Below are 25,624 nucleotides of genomic sequence, written 5' to 3'. Positions count from 1 at the left end.
TTCTGACTAGATTTATCAATATAAAGTGAATAACTTGGAGCACTTGTAGGATTTCTTTAATAATTATCTTCAGATAGCCTCAAATTTAAAGAAGTTGCAAATAATTTGTTTTACTGTGGTAATAACATTGATTTTCTCATTCATATCAAATGAAGTCAACTACCCAAAATCAGAATTTTAAATATACAATACAATCGATGTCTATTAATATATAGACACAATTTCAATCATGATAGGATTAGGAAAAATAGATGTCTCAAATTTACAAAAAAACTAACAGGGTTGGAAAGTTTTAATCAGAAATAGATTTTGGTAAGAAATTTGAAAAGTTTTCTAAAGCAAATGTGGCTTACTAAATTCAACTATGCATTTTATTATACTATTTATATAGGCAATAATTTTCTTAATGCAACAATGACATCCTTGTTTCTCAGACTGTATATAATGGGGTTAAATAATGGAGTCATAGTTGTATACAAAAGAGAGAGAATCCTATCAGTTGCTGCTGAATGGGTGGTCTTTATTTGTAAATGTGCCATGACTGCAGTCACAAAAAATAGACTGACAACAATGAGGTGGGAGGAGCACGTTGAAAAAGCTTTAGATCTTCCTGTGGCTGATGGTAACTTCATGATAGTAATGATGATTCTAATATAGGAATTCAGTATTAATATGAAGGGAATCGAAGCAAAAAGTACAATGTCAGCATATACAGAAAATTCATTCATGGATGTGTCTCCACAAGCCACTTGAAGGACTGGGTAAATATCACAAAAAATATGATTAAGTTTTCTAGAACCACAGAAGGGCATAGAGAAAATCTGATATGTCTGTCCTATCACAACTGGGATTCCAAGAATCCAAGAACCAATCACAAGTCCAACACAAACATGATGTTTCATGATGAGAAAATAATACAGAGGCTTACAAATGGCCACATAACGATCGTATGCCATCACAGCCAGAAGGAAACATTCTGTGACTCCTAGAATAAGAAAAAGGCAAAGCTGTGTAGCACAGGCCCACAGAGAAATATTCCCATTGTGGGTCCAGAGGTCTGTCAGCATTCTGGGAACAGTGACTGATGCATAACATATTTCTAAGAAAGAAAAATTTCCAAGGAAATAATACATAGGTGTTTGGAGAGATGGATCTATTTTGGTTATTATAATGATAAGACCATTTCCTAAAAGGATACCCAAATAGAGGAGTAAGAAAATTCCAAAGAGAAATCCTTGTAAGTTGGGAAGATCAGAAAATCCGAGGAGAATAAACTGTAGCACAAGAGTCATATTTGTTCCTTCCATTTTGTGATTTCTACCTACCTACCTACCTATCTATCTATCTAAACATTGAAGATTAGTCAATTCTAGATATGAAATTCACTTTTATTCATGGACACAATATCTCTGTGTGGTGTTTGTGTGTGTGTGTGTGTGTGTGTGTGTGTGATGAGAATGTTGAGATACAATGATTTCTAAGTTCTTCTAAATCTAATATTCCATATTCAAATGTACCCTCTGGCTCTGGTGTTAAAATTTTTAGCTCTTTTCCAACTCTGATATTGTATGTTTTAAGTGCACCATTTAAAGACAAACTCTTCTTCCTATTTAGAGAAAACATTCCACATGGAATACATTCTCACATATTAATTGTACTTTATTTGTATGATTCAAAAATCAATAACTTAATGGCTCTTCATGAGATGTTCTGTTTTTAGCCAGAGGATCAACTGAGCTTTAAAGATATTTACCCAAATGAATTATTAACAAATTTTGGGAGATATGATTTCTCAAGTCCACTGATCAGCACTGGAGTGAATATGCAGAAAAGGAGCTCCCCCAAATAGAGATATACACACAAATACACACTCAGAAATAGAAAATAGTTGTGACTAGAATATATCAAGAAGGACAATTTATAATTCTAATGCACCAAGGTTGATGATAGTCTTCTACTGTCCTTGGTCTTATGGTCTTCTCCACACATCACTCCACTGGTCACTGTGATATGTGGTTTGTCTATAACACTGCCATTTCCGAAATATAATTAAATTTAAATCCTCAGTAATGTTGTTGCATAATTGCTCTTTAATTATCTGTCCAGAAATAATTTTCCTTGAAAGAGAAAATAGAAACAAATAAGTGTGAATGAGCTGTGCAATCTCTTTGTATAGTTTAACATATTCTTATCAACCTATATCATCTCTCCAACACTTCTTTCAATATTATCAATTTAATCTACTTTTTTTTTGTCTTTCTTAGCAGATCATTTTCAACTTTTGCATATTGCATAATGATCATATGATCATGTTCTTTTCTAATTTTAAAGCATATTTCATTTTTTAATTGGATATATTTTTTATTTATTTTAAGTAATAGCTTTTCATTTTCAAAAATATATGCAAAGATAGTTTTCAATATTCACCTTACAAAATCCCCAAATTTTCTCCTTCCATTCTCTAGACACTTCCCTAGACAGCAAGAAATCCAATATATGTTAAACATGTACAATTCTTCTATACATATTTCCACATTTACATGATCATGTTCTTATAGTGTATTTACCCTCTGTTAAATTAAAACAAGATACATTCAATTAAATTGATTACTGAATGTCAACATAACCATACATCTTTAGAGCCAGAAGGAGGTCCACTAGTCATTTAATACAAAGTTTCAAGAGAATTTTCACTTCAACAACCCCGCAAGCAACAAACCCATCTAACCAGTATTTATCAGTAAAGACAGTGACAAAAAACATAGGACCTAGTGTCTGGAAATCCTGAGTTCAAATTTGGTTACAGATATATTTTTGTGCCTCTGGGCATTCAATTAAACTCTGTTTCAATTTGCTAATTTGTAAAATGAGAATAAAAATAAAACTGATATCCCAGGATTATTGTAAAGATAAAATAAGAATGTGTTTGAAAATATCATTGCACACATTAAATTTATATTTAAATATCACTGCTGTTGAAAATGATGATTATCTTCCAAGACAAAAATCACATTATACTTTTGGATAAGTCCAATTGTTATGAAAAGACACAGAGGTAGCTTATTAGCGCACAGGACCACTACTCAGGAATATATAAGTTCAAATTTAACCTCAAACAGTTCATAGTTATGTGACCAAGGCACTTAACCTGGTTTGCCTCAATGTCCTTGTCAGAAAAATGAACTGAAAAAGGAAAGAACAAATCATTCCAGCATCTTTGCTAAAATAATCCCAGGTGGAATCAAGGAGAGTCAGATAGAATTAAAACAACTAAATAAACATAATTAGAAAAGTAGTATTTAGCATGCATTTCCTTATTTTTGCATTCAGTTTTAATCAGTTGAATTGAATTCAGTTTGCAATTATTTCTCCTGTGTCACATATCCATTTTTTGCTTCTTCTTTAATGAAATTAGAAATCTCTTTCTTCCTAAAACCATCCATTTTCTCTACTCAGCAAATATTTTACCTTGTTGTTGAAAATCAGACACAAAATATCAATTCTCCTAGATGTTTCCTTCACTTCCGAAGAAGGAAAATCTTCCAACAATGAAGAAATGAATACCATCTGTTTGTTAAACAACATAGCAAATGTAAAGATAATGAAAGTTTCACCTAATCAATAGATCATTTCTCAGTATAAGATTGGGATTATTTTCACAAACTTCATTTGATTCAATAAGATGATATCTGACAGAGAGCAGAATGGGGGAAAAAAGTTTCTTATAAACTATGATATAACTATTCTGACCATTGATTGATAAGCATATGTGTGGGTACATGTATATACAGGTGTGTGTGTGTGTGTGTGTGTGTAATAAGGAAGTATTATGCCCTAATATATATGGCATTAGAGGAATTCATACAAAGAACACACCTTGTGAATTCATAAAGACTAAATAAAAAGAACGGGGGCAATTAATATTATTGTAATAGAAAAGCACTTCTAAAAAGATGATTTGAAATTAAATAGCCATAGCTCAGAATGATAAATAACAAAATATAATCTTTTCTTTATAAATGACTGTTTGAGAACTATAAATATAAACAATTGTGTAGCATATGCCCTAGTACTCACATATCACTTTACATTTTATTGGTAGGTTGGAGTAACAGTAACTCGACCCTGTGGAAGAAATTCTGATGGTCATTTTTTATGTCTGTGTTTCATTTATTATTATTATTATTATTTTAAATTTCCCCTAGTTTAAAAGCTTAAAAGTCCTTTACAATATGCTTTCTCCTACTTCCAATATTGTTGGCATCTTTTGATTTATTTGCCAAAATTACGTAGGTTTCTTTTTTTTCTCTATTTTGAACTCAAATATAAAATGAGAAAATAAAATAAAATAGAACAGTGCCATGTACATAGCAGAACATAAAAAAGGATTCAATATAAAATAATGTCCATTTCAATGAGAATACATTTTTAGCATAATAAAAACTATACATAAAATATGTGGTCCCTCTTTGCCTGGAATAGATGTAGAACAAAGAAGAAAATTTGATTGGTTTCCCACAATTAATGCAATGCATTTCTCACTCACGTCCTTAAGTTTCAGCTGCCCTTTTTCAATTATTAGGAAATTACAAATAAGTTAAATACTTTTCAATGGATAGGGGTGAGGGAAGGGCACAGACTTGCAATTTCTCTAGTATATGTATTTCCCAGATAGAATATTCCCTAACACCATTGAAGACCTGTAGCTTTCAGTTTTATAAATGCATGGGATCCTTATATGACTTGTTAACTTTTCCCGAGTGAGAGAATCAGTTTTGTAATATGAATAAATTTTCAGTCTCTGAGAGTTATCTTTCCATTATATTATATTACTTTTTTTTTCAATGAACAATGTCCTTTTATTTCCTTAGGCATAATTTATATCTTGTGTTTTAGCTTGTAATTATTACCAAGAACTTTTCTATGGATATAGTTTTGTATATGCAGCTTATAATTATCAACAAAATTTTTTTTCTAACAATATGACTTTGCAAATTTGGCAATTTGCATTGCAAAATGCTTTATAATTATCCAAATTATTTCTAAATCATGCTTTCCCTTAATTTATGTTTCTAATCTGGAAACTCTAATTTTCAATTAAATGGGAGTTGATCTTTTGAATTTTTAGGAGATACTTTTATGAAAATATGTTCAGTTAATGCCATAGTAGGATAATAGGACTTAGACCTGACATAGAACTTAGATGTTATCTGATAAATATCCCTCAGTTTACAGAAGTAATGCCATTGATTAGCTCATACTTACTTTTCTTAGATGGAATAGAATTAAATCCAGGTACTTCTTGCATACATGAAGATGCTATATAATAGCAATAACTGAATTCACTTAGCACTTGAAGACTTGCAAAGCTTTTTACAATAGTGAATTAGTCTCAGTTTCATTACAGTCTCTTTAGTTTAAGATATCTAAATATCATTATATTGATTTTGTCAATGAGATCAATAAAAATCAATGATTCTACTCATGATAGATTTTTAGAAAGTTAAAGGACTTGACTATGGCAACTATCATTTGTTATATTTGAAATTCAAATCCAGTGATCTGTTGACTCACAGATCGTTGATCTTTTTACTGCATCATATTGCCCTTCATTAAGCTTTAAAACTGCTTTTCCCTATTCTATATTCTTCCAATCATACTTGGTCAAATCTTACAACAGTGAACAGTCTCTGAGCTCAAAATAGAGATCTTTAAATAGAAAAGATTACTGCCTGCTTATCTCCACAGGGACAGATCTTCTCCCATGTCACTTTTCCAAAGGAAAAAATAATATGAAAATACATCTTGTGTCTAAGGCACTAACAATATAGGAAAGTAAAAATAGAGGTAGAAAGCATTGTGGGTTAATGGAAAGAGTTGGGTTTTCAGTCAAGGAGCCATGGCTGCAATCTTCCCTTTGCCACAGAAGCAATGTATTTATTTGCATCTTTTGGAAGAGTAAATGTGATAAAGGGTAGTTAGTTTTCCCTCTTCTCCAAAATGATAATATATGAGTTTAATGACTATTTGATTATGATTATTTATATATAATTACTTTATAAAACATCAAGCTATTAGATATTATTGTTAACAGTAATAATGAATAATTTTACCATTCCTTGGAACTATATCTCCACTTCTCTGACTTACATTTCCCTTCTTTATAATGTGTCTCTATGAGACACAGGATTTACCATAATCATTAGAAAATGGGAGAGTGAATGGTTATTGAGATAAAGTGAAATAGGGTAGGTTTTGTGACAAGAGCACAAGTGGGAAAAGAATATGAAAAAAATCCCTGACAGGACATAATACAAAGAAGATTTAGGAAGTTCTACTAAAAAGGACTTTCTTATAAACTGAAGTTTGATATAGCCCTCTCCATTATTGTCAAATGTATCATCATCACACACACACACACACACACACACACACACACACACACACACCTTTTCTGACTTAATTTGCTCTTCCCTAAAGTGGTGGTATCAGAATAGGTGACTATGTTAAGTGACCCTTTTCAACTCCCAATTTCATTATCCATGATTTCTTGAATGTAAGAAACTTGGCACATAGGACATAGCGGAAAGGGATTCTGAGTTACTTAGACTGTTGTGACTGTGCTCCTTTTCTAGGTGTAGCTAAAACTACTATATATTTATTTAAGGTCTAGTCCAGAACCCTATTTATCATGCTTTATACATTAGGGTTGAATTAAATTTTAAGCAATAATTCACCTAGCATGTATACAATAACATATATGCATAGCTACAAATGGAAGAAACAAGGCTATTTAAGGCTCTCTTGCTCTGTTTTTGCTCACAAAACTCAGTCTTATATAAAACATTTTAGTAAAGTTGTTTATTATTTTTCTGGATTGAAGGACATGGATAGAGCCATTATTTTTTGGTAAATATTTAAACATCATAAATTCATGAGGAATTCTTTCTCTTTTTACATACAGATACTATTTAGGAAAAAAATAACAAAAGTTTCTAAGGGAAAAGTTCCAGAAAGTAATCCTGGATTCCATAAAGATAGATGAATCAATGTGATTGTTAAATGAAAGGAAATTCCAGTGAAGGGGCAAAAGACAATGTAGAGAAGATTGGAGTAGTTAGGCCATAATCTAAGAGGCAAGTTAGAGTCACAAGATGCTGCTAGATATGACAGTGATTTTTTTTTTTTCTGATTGTCAAAATCAGAGGAAACTTTGAATAAGTCCTTAGACAATCCTTGTGAATATGACTTTTGTTTCTACTTCCCACTGATTTAATCCAGGGCTTCTCCATCCCAAGGAAAAACTTTGGATTTTGCCTTAAAATGTATTTTTTAGTTTTTAGATATTTTCTTAAGATCAATTAAGAATCAAAATGGTGTGGCAGAAACTAGGCATTGAGCAATACCAAATACCCTATACCAAGATAACTTCAAAATGGTTTCATGATTTAGACATGAAGGTTGATACTATAAGCAAATGAGTAGTATAAAGGATAATGTAATTCTCAGAAGAAGGAAATTTATGGAAGAAGAATTTATGGCCAATTAAGAACTAGAGAACATTATAAAATTCAAAATGGACAATTTTGATTATATTAAATTAAAAAAAGTTTTTGAACAAACAAAACCAATACAGTCAAGTTTAGAAGATAAGCTGAAAAAGAGGGTGGGGGATTTACATCCAAGGGTCATGATAAAAGATTTCATTTCTTTTTTTTTTTGCATATAATCATATTTATTAACTGCAGAAAATGTAAATGTACCAAAGTAATATGCTATTAAACTTGCATTTTAGAAATGAAAATATTTAATCTCTATTTGAGCAGTTTTGCAAATTCACAGATACATAGAATTTTTTTATATATAGTTTTTATTTATAAGATATATGCATGGGTAATTTTTCAGCATTGACAATTGCAAAACCTTTTGTTCAAATTTTTTCCCTTCCTTTCCCTCACTCCCTCCCTCAGATGGAAGGTAGACCAATACAAGTTAAAGATGTTAAAGTATATATTAAATATAATACATGCATACATATTCATACTGTTATTTTGTTGCACAAGAAGAATTGGACTTTGAAATAACGTACAATTAACCTCTGAAGGAAATCAAAACTGCAAGCAGACAAAAACAAAGGAATTGGAAATGCTATGTAGTGGTTCACACTTATTTCCCAGAGTTCTTTTGTAGCTGGTTCTATTCATTATTGAACAAATGTTACTGATTTGGTTCATCTCATTGCTGAAGAGTCCCATCCATTAGAATTGATCATCATATGGTATTGTTGTTGAAGTATATAATGATCTACTGGTCCTGCTCTTTTCACTCAACATCAGTTCATATAAGGCTCTCCAGGCCTTTCTGAAATCATCCTGTTGGTCATTTCTTACCAGACAATAATATTCCATAACATTCATATACCACAATTTATTCAACCATTCTCTAATTGATGGGCATCCACTCAGTTTCCAGTTTATAGCCATTACAAAGAGGGCTGCCACAAACATTTTGGCACATACTGATCCCTTTCCCTTTTTTAGTATCTCTTTGGGATATAAACCCAGTAGTAATCCTGCTGCATCAAAGGGTATGCGCAGTTTGATAATTTTTTGAGCATAGTCCCAAATTACTCTCCAGAATGGCTGGATGTATTCACAATACCACCAATAATGTATCAGTGTCCCAGTTTTCCCACATCCCTTCCAACATTTACCATTATCTTTTCCTGTCATCTTGGACAATCTGACATGTATAGTGGTATCTCAAAGTTGTCTTAATCTTCATTTATCTGATCAATAATGATTAAGCACCTTTTCATATGACTAGAAATATTTTCAATTTCTTCAACTGAAAATTGTCTGTTCGTATCCTTTGACCATTTATCAATTGGTGAATGGCTTGATTTCTTATAAATTAGAGTCAATTCTCTATGTATTTTGCAAATGAGACCTTTGTCAGAACCTTTGACTGCAAAAATGTTTTCTCAGTTTATTGTTTCCCTTCTAATCTTGTCTGCATTAATTTAGTTGTACAAAGCTTTTCAGTTTGATATAATCAAAATTTTCTATTTTGTGATCAATAATGATCTCTAGTTCTTCTTTGATCATGAATTCCTTCCTCCACCAGAGGTCTGAGAGGTAAACTATCCTATTTTCTTCTAATTCATTTATAATTTCATTCTTTATGCCTAGATCATGAACCCATTTTGACCTTATCTTGGTGTACAGTGTCAAGTGTGGGTCAATGAAAGGCTTCATTTCTAAAACATATAGAGAATTGACTCAAATTTATAGCAATACAAGCTATTCTCCAATTGATAAATGTCATTATTGACTATTTTGTATTGTGAACCAACCCTATTCCATTGATCTACTATTCTATTTCTTAGCCATGACCAAATGGTTTTCATAACCCCTCCTTTATAATAATAGTTTTAGATCTGGTATAAGTAGGCCACCTTCATTAGCATTTTTTTCATTAATTCCTTTGAAAGTCTTGACATTTCGTTCTTTCAGATATATTTTTTTTGCTGAGGGAATTGGGGTTAAATGACTTGCTCAGGGTCATACAGCTAAGAAGTGTTAAGTGTCTGAGGTCAGATTTGGACTCAGTTCCTCCCAAGGAACTGAGGGCTAGTACTCTATCTGCTGTGCCACCTGGCTGCCCCCAGATGTATTTTGTTATTATTTTCCTATCTCTGTAAAGTAGTAGTACTCTTGCCTTGAAGATGGAAACACATGGATTACATTATCACATTCTTGTGGATTTAGAGGTGTATGAAAAATCAGACTCAAAATATAGTTGATGATGATTGAATATTAAGCTGATGTCAGGTATCAAGTGGAAATCTGTGCTTGATATTCTTCTGCTTAACATTTTTATCAGTTATTTGAATAAATGCATAGTTGATTTGCTCAAAATTTTTGCAAATTATATAAAAATGGGAGGGGAATGTGACAGAGAAAATAAAAGCAACAAGTTGCCAAGAAATCTTGCCAGACAAGAAAGTTGGGTTACAAAGATATCACAATAATGAAATTTATTTGGAAGTAATATAAACTTTCATATTTGAATAGAAACAAAATAACTTTCAAATAAGAGGTCAAATAATAAGTTTTCTTCTTTCCTTATTCAATGATCTTGCTTTTTTTGCTGAAATTATCACTCATTTACCTTGAGTATATCGTGGTACTTCATAGCTGATTAAATGTTCTGGCCATTAACTTTCAAGTTTTTGAGGACATTTTATTATTGTTATTTCAAAGTGTGTAGCACATGGTAAAGTACTTAACAACTGTTGACTTAGTCTGGTTTAATTTACACATTCTCTGTGATCTTTATAGAACTTATTTTTAGTGTATCAACAAAGATAACTATTAGATTTTTTCCCTTTAAATTTCACAAAATAAATTAGACAAAATAAGGTAGGTTGTTATCAAATTTTTCTGAGTCAGAAGATTTGAACTCAGCAAAGGCAGCTAAAATTTTCATTTTTTCCATATTTTCAACTTTGGTTATCATATCATTACCTGCATCTATTCCTCCTTTTACTGTTCAAGTATATTTCCTTTGACAGATAAAAATAATAATAATAAATAAATAAGGCAGGAAATGAGCAGCTTTTCCTTCTCATCAGTCATTTTCAGCACCCTATTCTCTGCTCATGGTAAATTATACATTTCCTACTCCTTTTGTTGTACCAAGTTTAACTTCATACCAGAGCATCGGAGTGAAAGTAGCATAGAGCTAAGTTCAAAGCCCGTCTTCAATGCAAAATTAGCTGAGCAATCTTGGAGAAAAAGTCCCAGCCACTTTTACCTTTTGTTTTCTTATTTATAAAATGTCAATAGTAAAAGGATTTAACTCAGAGTTATTATCAGGGTTATGATCAAATGACAAAATATAATAAAAAAAAACCTTTGTAAACCATAAAAACATAAATTAAAGTAAATGCATAACCATCATCTTATTATTACCACCACCACCATCATCAACATCATTGCTATTATTATTAATATTGGCCTTAGTTTTTTATGCCTACAATAGCTAATTTTTTTAAGATTTAATACTATTTACATTATTCCCATGTGGCCATATCATCTTTTCTTTACATATTACATTAAGTTGAGAAAAAATGCATGATTTTAATATTTTTTATCTTTATGCTCCTTTATAATAATTTATCCTACATATTATTCTGTGTAATTATTAGTCATGGTCTTCAATATAAATAAAATTAAAGCAACTCCTTGGATTTGAAATTGTTTCATGTTTTTCAAGATGTTAAAATAAATAGGGTCTTATGTGAGATTGCCATATTTCAGATTATATCCAAATTATTTCTAAATTATAATCATCCTTCTTAAGATACATTTGTGGGACATTTCAACTTTCTTAGCTGAATTTTAGTCTTTGAATAACAAAATGAGATTTAGGGCTAATAGGAATTTTCATTTTACTATTGATCATTAATATATGAAAAGATACCCCCTTTAGTCCAAGGGATTGAAACAAATACAGTAAAATACCTGGAACTTACCTTTACCTGATGGAACAAACTAACTTGCCTTGATGAAAAAAAAATTGTATGATAATGAATATTTGCATGGTGACTTACTGTTAACAAAGCTCAAATTATATACATTTTATCATTTGATATGCTCAACAGAATTAAGAAGAAAACATTTCAAGTAAATATTAATTATCTCCAGTTATGTATGAAGAAATTAATATACACAGATATTAAACAGCTCATCACAGGTAACCATTTTATGACATTTTGGAGTTGAATTTCAACCATAATTTCTTTTGATTTCAGAGTAAGTATTCTTATCATGTCCTTGTTCTACTTTTTAATTAAGTAGGAAGTATTCCTGACTTGAATATCTAAATATATTACAAGGACCAATCTCTCCAAAAAAATAATCTTTGAGTTTAGAGGCATAAAAGTTGCTCAAAAAGAAAAGATTCCTGTTCTGAGTAACTCTGTGGAGATATCTCTTCTCCCAGATTTCATTCACTTTTCTGATTCCTAGGCCAGAATTCTAAACATAACCTAATGAAATCATTTGAAGGGCTGAATTTTGTTGCAAGATGATGAAAAGTCATTGTACTATATTCTGGCTTAATTTCTACTTCTGTAAAATAAAAATGATGTTAATTATCTTCCCTTTAATTAACTCATTTTGTTGGGAAATTTAAGTTATGTAATTAGGAAGGGGAAAAGATAATGTTATAGCAGAAATATTATGTAGCTTCGGATTTCTTATTTTGCTACTGTTTTTTTTTTTTTTTTTCTTTTCTGTCAAGGACAATTACCTTTGTGGAGAGGGAGGGAATAGAAATGACCCAAAATTACAAGGGAGGAAATGGGAAGAAAGAAAGAGAAGAGAAAACGAATGTTTATCACTTGCAGGATGGTTAACAAGTTGTGTTATATGACTACATTTGAAAGTTAGTGCCAACTTTAGGGATGGATGACACAAGACATTTGGAAAACCATAATGGATGTGTGAAATACTACAAAGCAAGAAAAAATAAAAGACCATGGAACAATATATTCAATGTTCACATAAGTTAAACTTAAAAAAACAACTACTAGAGATGACAAAAATCATTAACATGGCAAACTATAACTGTGGCTTCCACCTTGTGATGTAAAATATTCTTATTATAAAGATGGTAATAAAGTATATGATAGTATTATTTGATATAAACTATCATTTAAGATCAAAGACAATTCAGTTATATCTAATAATATAAAGCAAAAATTGAGGATTCTCCTTGACAATATTTTCTTCAAAAAATAAACAAAGATGATTCAAGCCAATTCCAAGAGACTTGTGATAGAGAGAACTATCTGCATACAAAAAGAGACCTGTTGGGACTAAGTGTGGATCACAACTTGCATTTTTTTGTTGTTGTTTGTTGTTGTTATTTGTTTGTTATTGGTTTGCTTTTTATTTTTCTCATTTTTTTCTTTTTTATCTGATTTTTCTTATGCAGCATGATGAATGTGGAGATATATGTAGAAGAATTGTACATATTTAACATGTATTGTTAACTAAGGGAGGGAATGTAGGAAGGCAGGGTGAAAAATTTTGGAACACAAGGTTTTACAAAGGTGAATGTTGAAAATTATGTTTTGTTAAAAAAAAGCTATTATTTAAAAAAATCACAGATTTTTAAAAAATCATTTAATAAGGACAATAACCAAATTTAGATTCAAATGAACAAGAACTATTTTTAAAGATTGATTAATTTACCAAAAAATCTTCAACTTAAAATATTAGTCATTTTGTGTAGGACCAATAAGATCAATAAGCTCCAATTAAAACAGTATATTCACACAATTAATATGTTTCCTGCATTGGTGGTGCAAAAATATATAAAATATGTATTTTATATAACTCCTAATGAGTCAGCCCCAATCTAGGAGTTATACAACAAAGTCACAGGAATGATCTGAGATTTCATTTCCAGAGTCACTCTTGAATACTGTCCTGAATTTAGTTACTTGGAAATATGTATAACTGATAATTTGACATGAAAAATATTACTTCAAATTAAAAGTTTCTCTTGAAAAACAAATTTTTATATGAGTCGTATGCTGCTAGAATCAGAGACTATTGGAATAAGAAACTTTTATAAAGCATGATTCCATGTTGCCAAGATTTTGATATTTAGTGACTGACCTAAAGTCACTTGTAATTTAGTGGTAAAGATAAAAGATAAATTAAAATGTCAGTTCCAAATACAAATCACCAAAATCTAATATTGACTCCAGTTTAATATCTCTTTTTTCTTCTGATTTTTTAGTTCATTTTATTAAGTTAAACTACCTGATTTTTTTCAATTGTTTCCTCTTAGAAGACAAATATACTATTTTTGGGATTAAAGGATTGTGGAAAGTTTAGAGGAAAACAAACTTCCCAAAGTTAAAATAAAATTAGAATATTCAGAATGGGGAGAAAGAACCTGAAATAATGCTATAAATATGTTAATTTACTTTTCATATCACTTCTCATTAAGGTAATAGACCTTTACAGTCTTTAAGTAGAGATCTACAATAACCTCCTTTTTTTGTTCTTTTTTCATATATTCTATAATGTCAGTCTAATTTAGCTACTAATTATCTCAATTTGTCATTTCACATTCATAGGAGAGACAATTTCTTAATATCAGTGTTTGAAAATTTTGTTCTTTAATGGCATATAAAAAGTGTTGCAGTCATGCCTGAAATGATAACAAATAGCATTGGAGTTGAAAAGATGAAAATGATTTCAATTTCAAAGGCAGATAAGATTAAAACAGGAATCAGCTTTCTTGAGATATCAGAAAACTTAATAAATATAAAATATTGATAGACGTTTTTTTCTCGTTTCTTCATGACCTTGTTCATTTAGACAATATTTTTTTCATTGCCATAATGACATCCTTGTTCCTAAAGGTGTAAATTAGGGGGTTGAACATAGGAGTTATAATGGTGTAGAAAAGAGAAAGATTTTTTCCTGTTCCTGTCCTATAACTATTCTTGGGTTGGAAATATACAACAAGACCAGATCCATAAAACAACCCCACTACCATGAGATGAGATGAACAAGTAGAGAAGGCTTTGGATCTTCCCCTCTCTGATGGAAGCTTCTGGATGGTAATGAAGATTCTGATATAGGAGTAAATTATCAGAAGAAAGGGAATAAAAGCAAATAAGATAGCTACTGTGTAGACTGAGAATTCATACCAAAATGTGTCCCCACATGCTAACTTCATTAATGGTGGCATGTCACAGAAAATGTGATTGAGTATATTAGACTTGCAGAAAGGTAATGAGAAAACCTGATATGTCTCCCCAATCATGATAGGCACACTAGTGATCCAGGAAACAACTACTAGCTGAACACACACTTTGTGATTGATAATAAGAGTATAATAGAGTGGCTTTGATGGCCACATAGCGGTCATATGCCATCACTGACAGAAGAAGACTCTCAGAGGCTGCCAGAACAAGAAAGAAGCAAAGTTGAGTAGCACAGGCCAGCAAAGAAATATTTTTGTTCTGAGTCCAAATGTCTGAAAGCATTCTGGGAAGAGTGACTGATGTGTAGCAGATTTCTAAGAAGGCAAAATTGCCAAGGAAGAAATACATGGGGGTTTGGAGAGTTGCATCAGATTTTGTAATTACAATAATGAGGCCATTTCCAATCAGGATATTTATGTAAATGAATAAAAAAATAGCAAAGAGAATACCTTGAAGATTAGGTAAGTCAGAGAAACCCAAAAGAATGAATTCCTTCACAAGACTAAGATTTGCTTCTGCCATTATTTCCATGGACTCCTTTTCTGGAAATGCTGAATTCAGTAAAGACAATTCATTTTCCCAAATAAGGACTGTCTGCTACTCTGTAAAATGAGGATGTTCATTTACATTATTCATGTTACATTTTTAAAATCTGATTTTTTTTTGTTTCAAACTCCTAATCACCTTTGATATTTTGCCCTATTTTCAATTCTGATAATGTTTAGAGTATATGTGTATGTATGTGTGATTGTATATAGTATATACAATATATACATACACATGTAAGTTATGTTTACATTGTATGTATATATTTGCATGCATGTGTTCATTGCATGTGTGTGTGTTTGTGTGTGTGTATCTGTGTTTGCCTAAACTCTGTGTTAGGGCTGAATCTATGACTAGATTATAATGTCCTTTGAGGCAGGAATCTTGTATTCTCTAACTTTGTCTACCTAACATTGCCTTACATAGTAGTTAGGTGATAGATGTTTATCAGTCATGAATATGTTGATGTGTGTAAATTATATGTGAAATATTAAGTATAGGTGACATTCCAAAATATATTCCAATAGCTGACTCCTAATTATATTATTATTATTATAAGCATCATTCAATATTGATTTTATTTTTAAAATATTGTATGTTATAATACTTAATAAATCTCCTTTGAATTAGAGGAAATGGGAAGATAAGTATTTATTTAACTATGTGATGGCAGTTCATTAAACACTTCGTAAATACAATCTCATTTGATTCTTACAATGTCCTTGGGAGGTGAAGGCTATTATTATCTCAATTTTATAGTTCCAGACACTTAGGCAAACAAAGTTTAAAAGACTTGCTGTGTGTTATGCATCTTATAATTATCTGAGATCATATTTGCAGTAAGGTCTTGACGCTAAGCTCAGCATTCTATTCATTATACAATCCAGCTACCCAATTAGTGACAATTTAGTTTCAATAATTTCATATATTTTCAAATGAACACTAGGAAAATTTCTTATAGAGAGAGTAATATAAAAGTCTCATGCAGTCCTTGTGACTGTATCTGCAACAAGTTGGTGATCTTTAATTGATTTTTTTAAAGGAAAGATGTAATAATGAATATGGTGTTAATCTCTAATTTAAAGAATGAAATTAATGTAACTCAAATTAATTTTATTTAATATTTTTCCTGATCACATCAAACTAAAAATTATATATCCTTATAACTTTGTGCCAATTATAGTTATCCCAATATAGTGTATCTTATTAAATATGAGCTATTATGAATGTGAATTGTAATAGAATAATATTTTTCATTGTGGTAGTGTGTTATGATTTGCAAGTGGCTATCCTTGTGTTCCCATTTGAATTGGATATCATTCATATCTAAATATAATCTGTTCCATATGACATCTTGAATTGAGATTTTCATTGACTTTGTGTCAATGTAAATATTCTATTTACTGAATCTTGATTACTGAGAAGGATCATATGATTATAGAACAAATGGTAAAATTAGAAACCATAGGGAACATATTTCAAGCAATTGAAGAGGTCATTTTGTACTTTAAGAAATTAAAATATGAGGAAGTTAAGTGACTTACTAAACTTCACATAGATAAAAGTTTGAGGAGAATTTTTGAACTCAGATCTTAAGATTCCAGAGTTAATTTCCTTTTACCATGATTCTTCACAAGCATCTAGACAATACTCTATCAGCCCTAAAGCCAGAGTAAATGAACTATAAAAAGTTTTCCCTTACCTTTCTTGAGTAGAGGAAAATCAGATTCAGATTTTTCTTTCTTTGGCGAATACATTGTAAATAATGTAAACCTGCAATAACTGACATTAACATAATGTCTTAGATGACAGAATTGTATATATGCATTAAATTATTAGAATTACAAAATCTCTAGGAAATAAATACTATATCAATTATTATACCCCTCATTTTGAGAATGAGAAATCTGAAGCTTATAATTGCTCAACTTTACCCTGCCACTAAGTACTATGAGTGAGATTGGATACCTAGTATTCTCTGTTACATGAGCTGGACAATCTTCCCACTGTAGGGTATAACTTCTCTTGCTCCTGAGATCAGACATTGAGAGATGATTGGAATGGAACTGCAAAACTATTCACTCTAATACATTCATTTCATACATGTAAAACATAATAATAAAATACCTGAATTAAGTAAATGATGTATGTTAAATATGCAGATAGTAAAAATCATAGAAGATATTTTAACCTAGGCCCCATAAACCCTTAATTCAGCATCTGAGTTACCAAGTACGCATCATTGATCTTTTTATTTAATATTTCTAAGAATAATAACTAGATCATGTGATAGGATCAGCATTTTTATTAAAATATATTTTTAGCTTAAAGTAGCCAGAATTCTTTAAATAGAATGGAGACCTGCTCTACAGTCTTTTCTGGGAACAACTCTACTCCCCAAGTCACTTGTTAATTTTTAATTAACTACATAGTTCTTACTCTAAATCCAGTGCACTTAGCACATGGTATTGAGGCAGCATGGGATGATGAAAATAACTCTAGGTTTAAAGTCATAGGACCATGATTGCATTTTTGCCTTTGCCAAGTAATAGCACTTTCATGATTGGTGAATCAAGACACCTCCCTGTAACTGTTTTTTTTTTTTAATAATAAAATATTGAATGTAGTTCCTATATTCCCCATCTCATAGGATTGTTTTGAGTAAAATAAAGATATATCTAAAATTTTATATCCATGCTATTTTCTTTTTTTTCTTTTTAATGTTTGAGTTTTCTTTTTCTTTTCTTTTCTTTTTTTTTTTTTAAATTTAATAGCCTTTTATTTACCGGTTATATGTATGGGTAACTTTACAGCATTTACGATCGCCAAACCTCTTATTCCAATTTTTCCCCTGTTTCCCCCAACCCTCTCCCCCAGATGGTAGGATGACCAGTAGATGTTAAATATATTAAAATATAAATTAGATACCCAATAAGTATACATGACCAAACCGTTATTTTACTGTACAAAAAGAATCAGACTCTGAAATATTGTACAATTAGCCTGTGAAGGAAATCCAAAATGCAGGTGGGCAAAAATACAGGGATTGGGAATTCAATCTAATGGTTTTTAGTCATCTCCCAGAGTTCTTTCACTGGGCATAACTGGTTCAGTTCATTACTGCTGTGTTGGAAATGATTTGGTTCATCTCATTGCTGAGGATGGCCAGGTCCATCAGAATTGGTCATCATATAGTATTGTTGTTGAAATATATAATGATCTCTTGGCCCTGCTCATTTCACTCAGCATCAGTTCATTTAAGTCTTTCCAGGCCTTTCTGAAATTATCCTGTTGGTCATTTCATACAGAACAATAATATTCCATAATATTCATATACCACTTATTCAGCCATTCTTCAATTGATGGGTATCCACTCAGTTTCCAGTTTCTAGCCACTACAAAGAGGGCTGCCACAAACATTTGTGCACATACAGGTCCCTTTCCCTTCTTTATGATCTCTTTGGGATATAAGCCCAGTAGTAACACTGCTGGATCAAAGGGTATGCACAGTTTGATAACTTTTTGACATGCTATTTTCAAAAGTACAAATGTTATTAAATGATCTTTTATTTTTTAACTACCCATGATACTTTTTAACACATGCCTCTTTTTCTATATTATATTAAATGTAGTTCTTTCTGCGATAGGAGTTTTCAATGCATTTATAAGATAGTCAAAACAAGAAAGTTATGGTAAAATGATTTGTCCAAATTTCAGAAGAAAATTTGAAATCCCAGCTAAAATATTAATTTTATATTAGAGAAATCAATCTTTTCTCAACCTGGTCTATATCTCTTTGAAACTAGAAATGGGTGAATATAAAGAATCCATGGAATATATACTGGGTTAGCCCTATGTTTTCTTCTGGCTCTAAATTCCAAAGGAATATAAACACATTAATCTTGATACAAAGAGTAAGTAAAGGAAAAGGTTATGGGGATATCAGTGTAACCAATATTTAATTATAAGGAAAGGCAATAATAGTTTCTGTGTAAATAATGTCATATGCTATATTTAATTTTAATCCCAAAAAAATGAAATTCCATTGAGTCACAATACCTTCTTCCTCTGTCCTCATCAAAATGACATATAATTCAGGGTTTTTTGATCAATAATTAAATAAATAAATTGATCTTCTGGATTATAGAAATGCATATTGTGATCACTATGCATTTCTGAAGAATTTGCTTTACTTTATCAGTCAGTTGAACCATGGGGTTTTAGATCAAGGGATAAAGAGTAACTGTAAAGTAAGCAGATTTAACAATGTCATCTTATACATTATGGAACTAAGGAACAAAAATGTTCCATGACCATCTCAGTATCATACAACTATTTGGCTATGTCATATCTGAGACAATATTTGAACCCAATTCTTTATGTATCCAGGGACCACTTCTCTATCTGATACGAAACCATTGTGATTTTTGTTCAAATTCTCTCCTTTAAAAACAAACAAATTTACTGATCATTGTTGGCCTATTACCTATATTTCTCTAGGCATCCTTCTCAGTACCCATTTCAGAGAGCCATTACTTTGAATGAACTGTTTTAAATGGAGACATGAGAGAAACAAAGAGAGAGAAATAGACAGAAGACATAAACACAATGAGAGTAATCAGAGAAAAGAAAACTTTTATTTATCAATGCAATAAAAATATGACATGTTCAGCATTCTGAACTTTAGTATTTTCCTCCTCTTAAAGAGTCAGATGACAAGTTCCTATTTTTTTTTTTCATTTGGGGCCAAGTGGATACTTTTAAATTAAAAAAAAATTCATTTGCTAGTATACTGTGCTTGGTTCACTAGGTGTTTTGATTTCTTGACTTATAAGACTTTACCCTTTTGGAGAGATTCTTCATTGTGTAATTAAATGCTATAGACTACTGTTTCTCTTTATTTTCTGAAAAGAGAGTTCAGATTACTTATCAATTTTTAACCTAAACTGGATATTATCTTGTAGCAGAATTATATGAAGAGAAAGAAAATATGAATAATTCAATAAAATATTTGCAAGTACAGAAAAAACAGATTTAAAATGTTTGATTTAGTAACTTTGAAGGTAATTTCAGCCAAAAAAAATGAGTTACTATGTGCATTGTTTTCCTAGTCCTGTTCACTTCACTCATCCTCAGTTCATGTAATGCCACAATGACATCCTTATTCCTCATATCACATATAATGGGATTAACCAATGAAATTCTAGTTGAATACAAAATAAAGAATTCTCTTAGGTACTGCTGAGTGGTGGTCTTTGTAAATGTGTCATAATTGCAGTTAAAAAGAATAAACTGACAACAATTATGTGAGAGAAAGCTAAAAAAATAGAGACTTTCCTGTTGCTAATGGCAATTTCACATAGTACCGATGATTCTAATATAGAAATTGAATATTAATATGAAGGGAATCATGCCAAAAAAGACAACATCAGCATAGACAGAAAATTCATCTATGGATGTGTCTCCACAAGCTACTTGGGTAAATATCACAAAAAAAATATGATTGAGCTTTCTAGAATCACAGAAGGGTATAGAGAAAATATGATGTCTATCAATTGGGGAATGGCTTAATAAGTTATGGTATATAAATGTAATGGAATATTATTTTTTATTTTTTTTATTTAATAGCCTTTTATTTACAGGATATATACATGGGTAACTTTACAGCATTAACAATTGCCAAACCTCTTGTTCCAATTTTTCACCTCTTACCCCCCCCCCCCCCTCCCCTAGATGGCAGGATGACCAGTAGATGTTAAATATATTAAAATATAAATTAGATACACAATAAGTATACATGACCAAAATGTTATTTTGCTGTACAAAAAGAATCAGACTCTGAAATAGTGTACAATTAGCTTGTGAAGAAAATCAAAAATGCAGGTGTGCATAAATATAGGGATTGGGAATTCAATGTAATGGTTTTTAGTGATCTCCCAGAGTTCTTTTTCTGGGCATAGCTAGTTCAGTTCATTACTGCTCCATTAGAAATGATTTGGTTGATCTCGTTGCTGAGGATGGCCTGGTCCATCAGGACTGGTCATCATATAGTATTGTTGTTGAAGTATATAATGATCTCCTGGTCCTGCTCATTTCACTCAGCATCAGTTTGTGTAAGTCTCTCCAGGCCTTTCTGAAATTATCCTGTTGGTCATTTCTTACAGAACAGTAATAGGAGTATTATTTTTTATAAGAAATGATCAGCAGGATGATTTCATAAAGATGCGAAAAATACTTACTTTCCCATTCACTCAATTTGTGATGACAAAGCCAAGAAAAATGCTAAGTAAAATAGAAACCTGCCAATTAAATAGTCAGTCAATAAGTAGCCAAATAAAATATCATAGTTTGTTGTCTGTGATTGAACAGGGAACAGAAAAAAAAATCTTGAGTTGGCCTTCTAGCTCAGATTTTCTTTCTCTTATCAACACATAGCCCATATAAATGAAATTTTAAGTTGTAAAATAATTATATTTTTAACAAATCAATTCAATAATCATGTATTATTTATCTGGTATTTGCCAGGTACTTATATAGTTACTAAAGAGATTTTTAAAAATTGAAAAAAAAATCAAATTGAAGCTTTGAGAAGAGAGAATATGATATGAACTAAGTGAAAAAGAAAACATTTTAGTGATTTGAATAGATTTGTAGTTATATGGAAGCAAAATAAAGAATTCATTTTGAATTTTAGTCAAAATATTATGTATCTGGCCTCCTTTTCAGAATCCTTCAAGACCAAAGTATAGAAATGTAAAGAAGAAAAACTAAGAGCCATGAAAACCAATTAATGGTCAAAATGAAATTTAGAAAGACAAATCAAATCTCTATCTGCATTTCCTATTTCCTAAAGAGATGAGAGTTATAACAAACTTGGTGTGGGATCAGTAAATAATTTCCATATTCTTATTAATTTGGAGCATTAATCATATGATTATTTCAATTTCCTTCCTTCCAAGGAAGAAATTCAAATTTCCTTCTTATCAAAGTAGAAATTAAAATTTTAAAATTATATGACTGTTTTCCTATTCATTAAAGGAAAATATTAAATCAAACCTTTATTTTTCCATATTATCACCTATACAAAATTCCCATGCCAATTTAAATTGTCTTGTGAAAAAAAAAGTTCACAGATATAGAAGGACTTTGTGAGTTTTGAATATTTTGTTAAATTAATAAAACTTAAAGTTGTCTTACAAGCCCAAAGTGCTAATAGAGCATTAATATATTTCAACACAAATAAAGCAGATTCAATTTCATTATCCATTTTTTTCACTTAATAATTTTGAATGGCATGTGTGTCAAGCAATGTGCAGGGTCTTTGACCTAGTCTATATAATATACTGGAAGGCTGAAAATTGGTGAGAATATAGTTTTAAAAATTTCTCATGGTAGAAGTCATGGAATTAATATGAATGAAGATGTTTTAAAAAATAAAACTATGCCAATAAATAAGTGAAGTGAAATAGAGGCATACCTTAAACTTAATGAAGCAGAAAATTATGTGAAAAAGTTGTTATTGAGAAAAACAGAGATTTGAGAATATGTTCAGATGGAGGATCAGGAATTAAATCTTAAAATTATGGAATATGTCAGTATATTTATAATGATTTTTTTTTCTGATGATTCTACCAATAGCTGGCATGAATTCTTTTTTCCTTCTCTGATACTGGGAATCCATGGTTTCCTCAAAGCTCAATTCAATCACTTTTTTCTACTTGAATATTCCTCTAGCTCCCAACTGACTACCACAAAAATTAATTTTATAGTGAATTATACAAGTGAATATATATACTTGTTATGTAATAGAAAATAAAGGAAATGCACATTGGTTAGACGTATGAGTTAGACATTGGGGCAGCTAGGTGTAAAAGTGGATAGAGCACCAGTCTTGAAGTCAGAAAGACATGAGTTGAAATTTGACCTCAGAAACTTAATACTTCCTGGTTGTGTGACCCTGGGCAAGTCACTTAATCCTAATTAGCTCAGCCAATAAACAAACAAACAAATTAAAATGATATTAGACATTCACAAACTAAGATGTCTTAGGCAAAACACTAGAATCTAGGCAGGAGGTTTAATATCTGTTATCTGGGGACCCAGTATTATGGCAAAAGATTAGTGTGGCAGAATAGTCCCTGAATATATGCTATACTATTTTAATATCCTTTGTTGTAACTTCTTTGAGTCCAAGAGTCAATCTCTCTTTGTTTGGATTTTTTCATTTTGTTTTGTTTTGTTTTTTTGCTTTTTGGTGTAAGTTCTTTGTATTTTGTCAGGGACAAGCACACAGTAATCAATTAATAAATGCTTCTTCATTCATCAATAACAACAACAAATATAGAGCACAGGAAAAATAAAGGAATTGGTGAACCAAAAAAAAGTGAAAAAAAAATTGTTAGGAAGTGATAGATATTGATTAAGTGTTTCTCGGGATCAAGAAATTTTCTGCAAGTGGCCAATGGAAACAAGAAATATGCACTGTCCTCTTACTTGTCCCATTCAAAATATAAGAAACCATGTGGTAATACTCCATGGAGACACTTTATGTAGTGGCATAATAACTAATTGCCAGAAGTGTTCCAGAAGAGATCCATGTTGAAGTATATATTGAGAAAGAAAAGGTTATAGGGCCCATCTAACCTGGATATGTGTGAAATTGTATCATACAGAGTATAAGAATTGTGCTAATTGTTTTCTAATATGACTTATCAAAAAATAATTTTCTCACTGCCATTATTACATCCTTGTTCCTTAGACTATATATCATGGGATTGAACATTGGCGTCACAATAGTATAGAAAAGGGAGAGAATTTTTCCTTTTCCTATTGATTGATTAGATTTGGGATGAAAATATGAAATGGAAGCAGACATAAAGAATAAGCCAACAACAATGAGGTGGGATGAACATGTAGAAAATGCTTTGGATCTCCCCGTGGCTGATGGAAGCTTTAGGATTGTGGTGATGATCCTGATATAGGAATTCAGTATCCAAAGAAAAGGAATCATACCAAACAAAAAAGCATCAGCATAAACTGAAATTTCATTTAAAGAAGTATCCCCACAGGCCAGCTTCAACAATGGAGGGATATCACAGAAAACATGATCAAGTTTGTTGGAATCACAGAAAGGCAAGGAAAATATATGGTATACCTGTCCTACCTGAAATGGCATTCCACTGAGCCAAGCACTCACAACAAGCTGGACACATGTTTTATGATTCATGATGAGAGGATAGTATAAGGGTTTACAAATAGCAACATAGCGGTCATAGGCCATCACAGCCAGAAGCAAACACTCAGTGACTCCAAGAATTAGAAAGAAACACATTTGAATTGCACAAGACAGTAGAGAAATATGTTTGTTCTGGCTCCATAAGTCCTGCAACATTCTGGGAAGTGTCACTGATGTATAGCATATTTCCAAGAAGGAAAAATTCCCAAGGAAAAAATACATGGGGGTTTGAAGAACTGGATCAAACTTGGTTATTAAAATAATAAGGCCATTACCTATTATGATACTCATGTATATGACAAAGAAAATACCGAACAGGAACCCTTGGAGGTCTGGTTGGGCTGATAATCCCAGGAAAATAAAGTCTTCCACATTAGTAAGATTTGCTTGGCAAATTTTGTCTGTTGATTCCATCTATAGAAAAAAAAAAAAAAAGCATTGAAGAAATCCAAATTATGTGTCCTTCTTGGAGTTCAACTTCCTCGCCTATAAAATCAAAGAATTTGATGAGATGTTTATCTTACCTTGAAGATATGATATTTATTTTTATTTATTCTATATTCTAAAGACAATTTAATTACTGAAAGTATTCTTTCCTCCTTCACCTGACATCTCCACCACATGGACACAAAGACGTACAAGTAGACGCATTTAATTAAACTATATAGAATTATGTACATTAAAGTTGCATCTAGAGCTGAAAATCTACTTTATATTGTTGTTTTTTCCTCTTCTATAATGCAGGGATTTTCTAATTTGCACACATTTTGAATTCCTTTTCTACAGTTAAGCTAACTGCTTTACAGGGTTACATCATGCTAAAACTATAATACTTTATATTACTTTAAAATTATAAAACATGCAGACTCAAAAATAAACTATGGATGTAATAAAATACACAAAATATAAACAAAATAAAACAAAGTAAACAAACTATAATAGTAATACTATCTGCACATAATATCTCCATTTCAATGAGTATTTTTATACCTTAATAGGATAGGGTTACTATCTAGTCAAGACAAAAAAAAAAAAAATGTCTTTTT

The 25,624-nt window shown here is 31.0% G+C and overlaps 2 protein-coding genes across 2 annotated transcripts; both read right to left on the bottom strand.

The window, feature by feature from the left end:
* Positions 1-383: 383 nt before the first annotated feature.
* Positions 384-1,310, bottom strand: LOC100917715 (olfactory receptor 10AG1-like). Its single transcript, XM_012552657.2, has one exon. The coding sequence runs from the start codon at positions 1,305-1,307 to the stop codon at positions 384-386; it is 924 nt and encodes a 307-aa protein (XP_012408111.1). The 5' UTR covers positions 1,308-1,310.
* A 22,731-nt stretch (positions 1,311-24,041) lies between these two features.
* On the bottom strand, positions 24,042-24,992 carry LOC100917198 (olfactory receptor 10AG1-like). The gene has a single exon (XM_023506398.1). It carries the CDS (start codon positions 24,990-24,992, stop codon positions 24,042-24,044), a length of 951 nt encoding a protein of 316 aa, XP_023362166.1.
* Between the last annotated feature and the right edge of the window lie 632 nt (positions 24,993-25,624).

This window comes from Sarcophilus harrisii, chromosome 6 (genome assembly GCF_902635505.1).
Source record: "Sarcophilus harrisii chromosome 6, mSarHar1.11, whole genome shotgun sequence".
NCBI lineage: Eukaryota > Metazoa > Chordata > Mammalia > Dasyuromorphia > Dasyuridae > Sarcophilus > Sarcophilus harrisii.
This window is presented reverse-complemented; position numbering and strand designations above follow the sequence as displayed.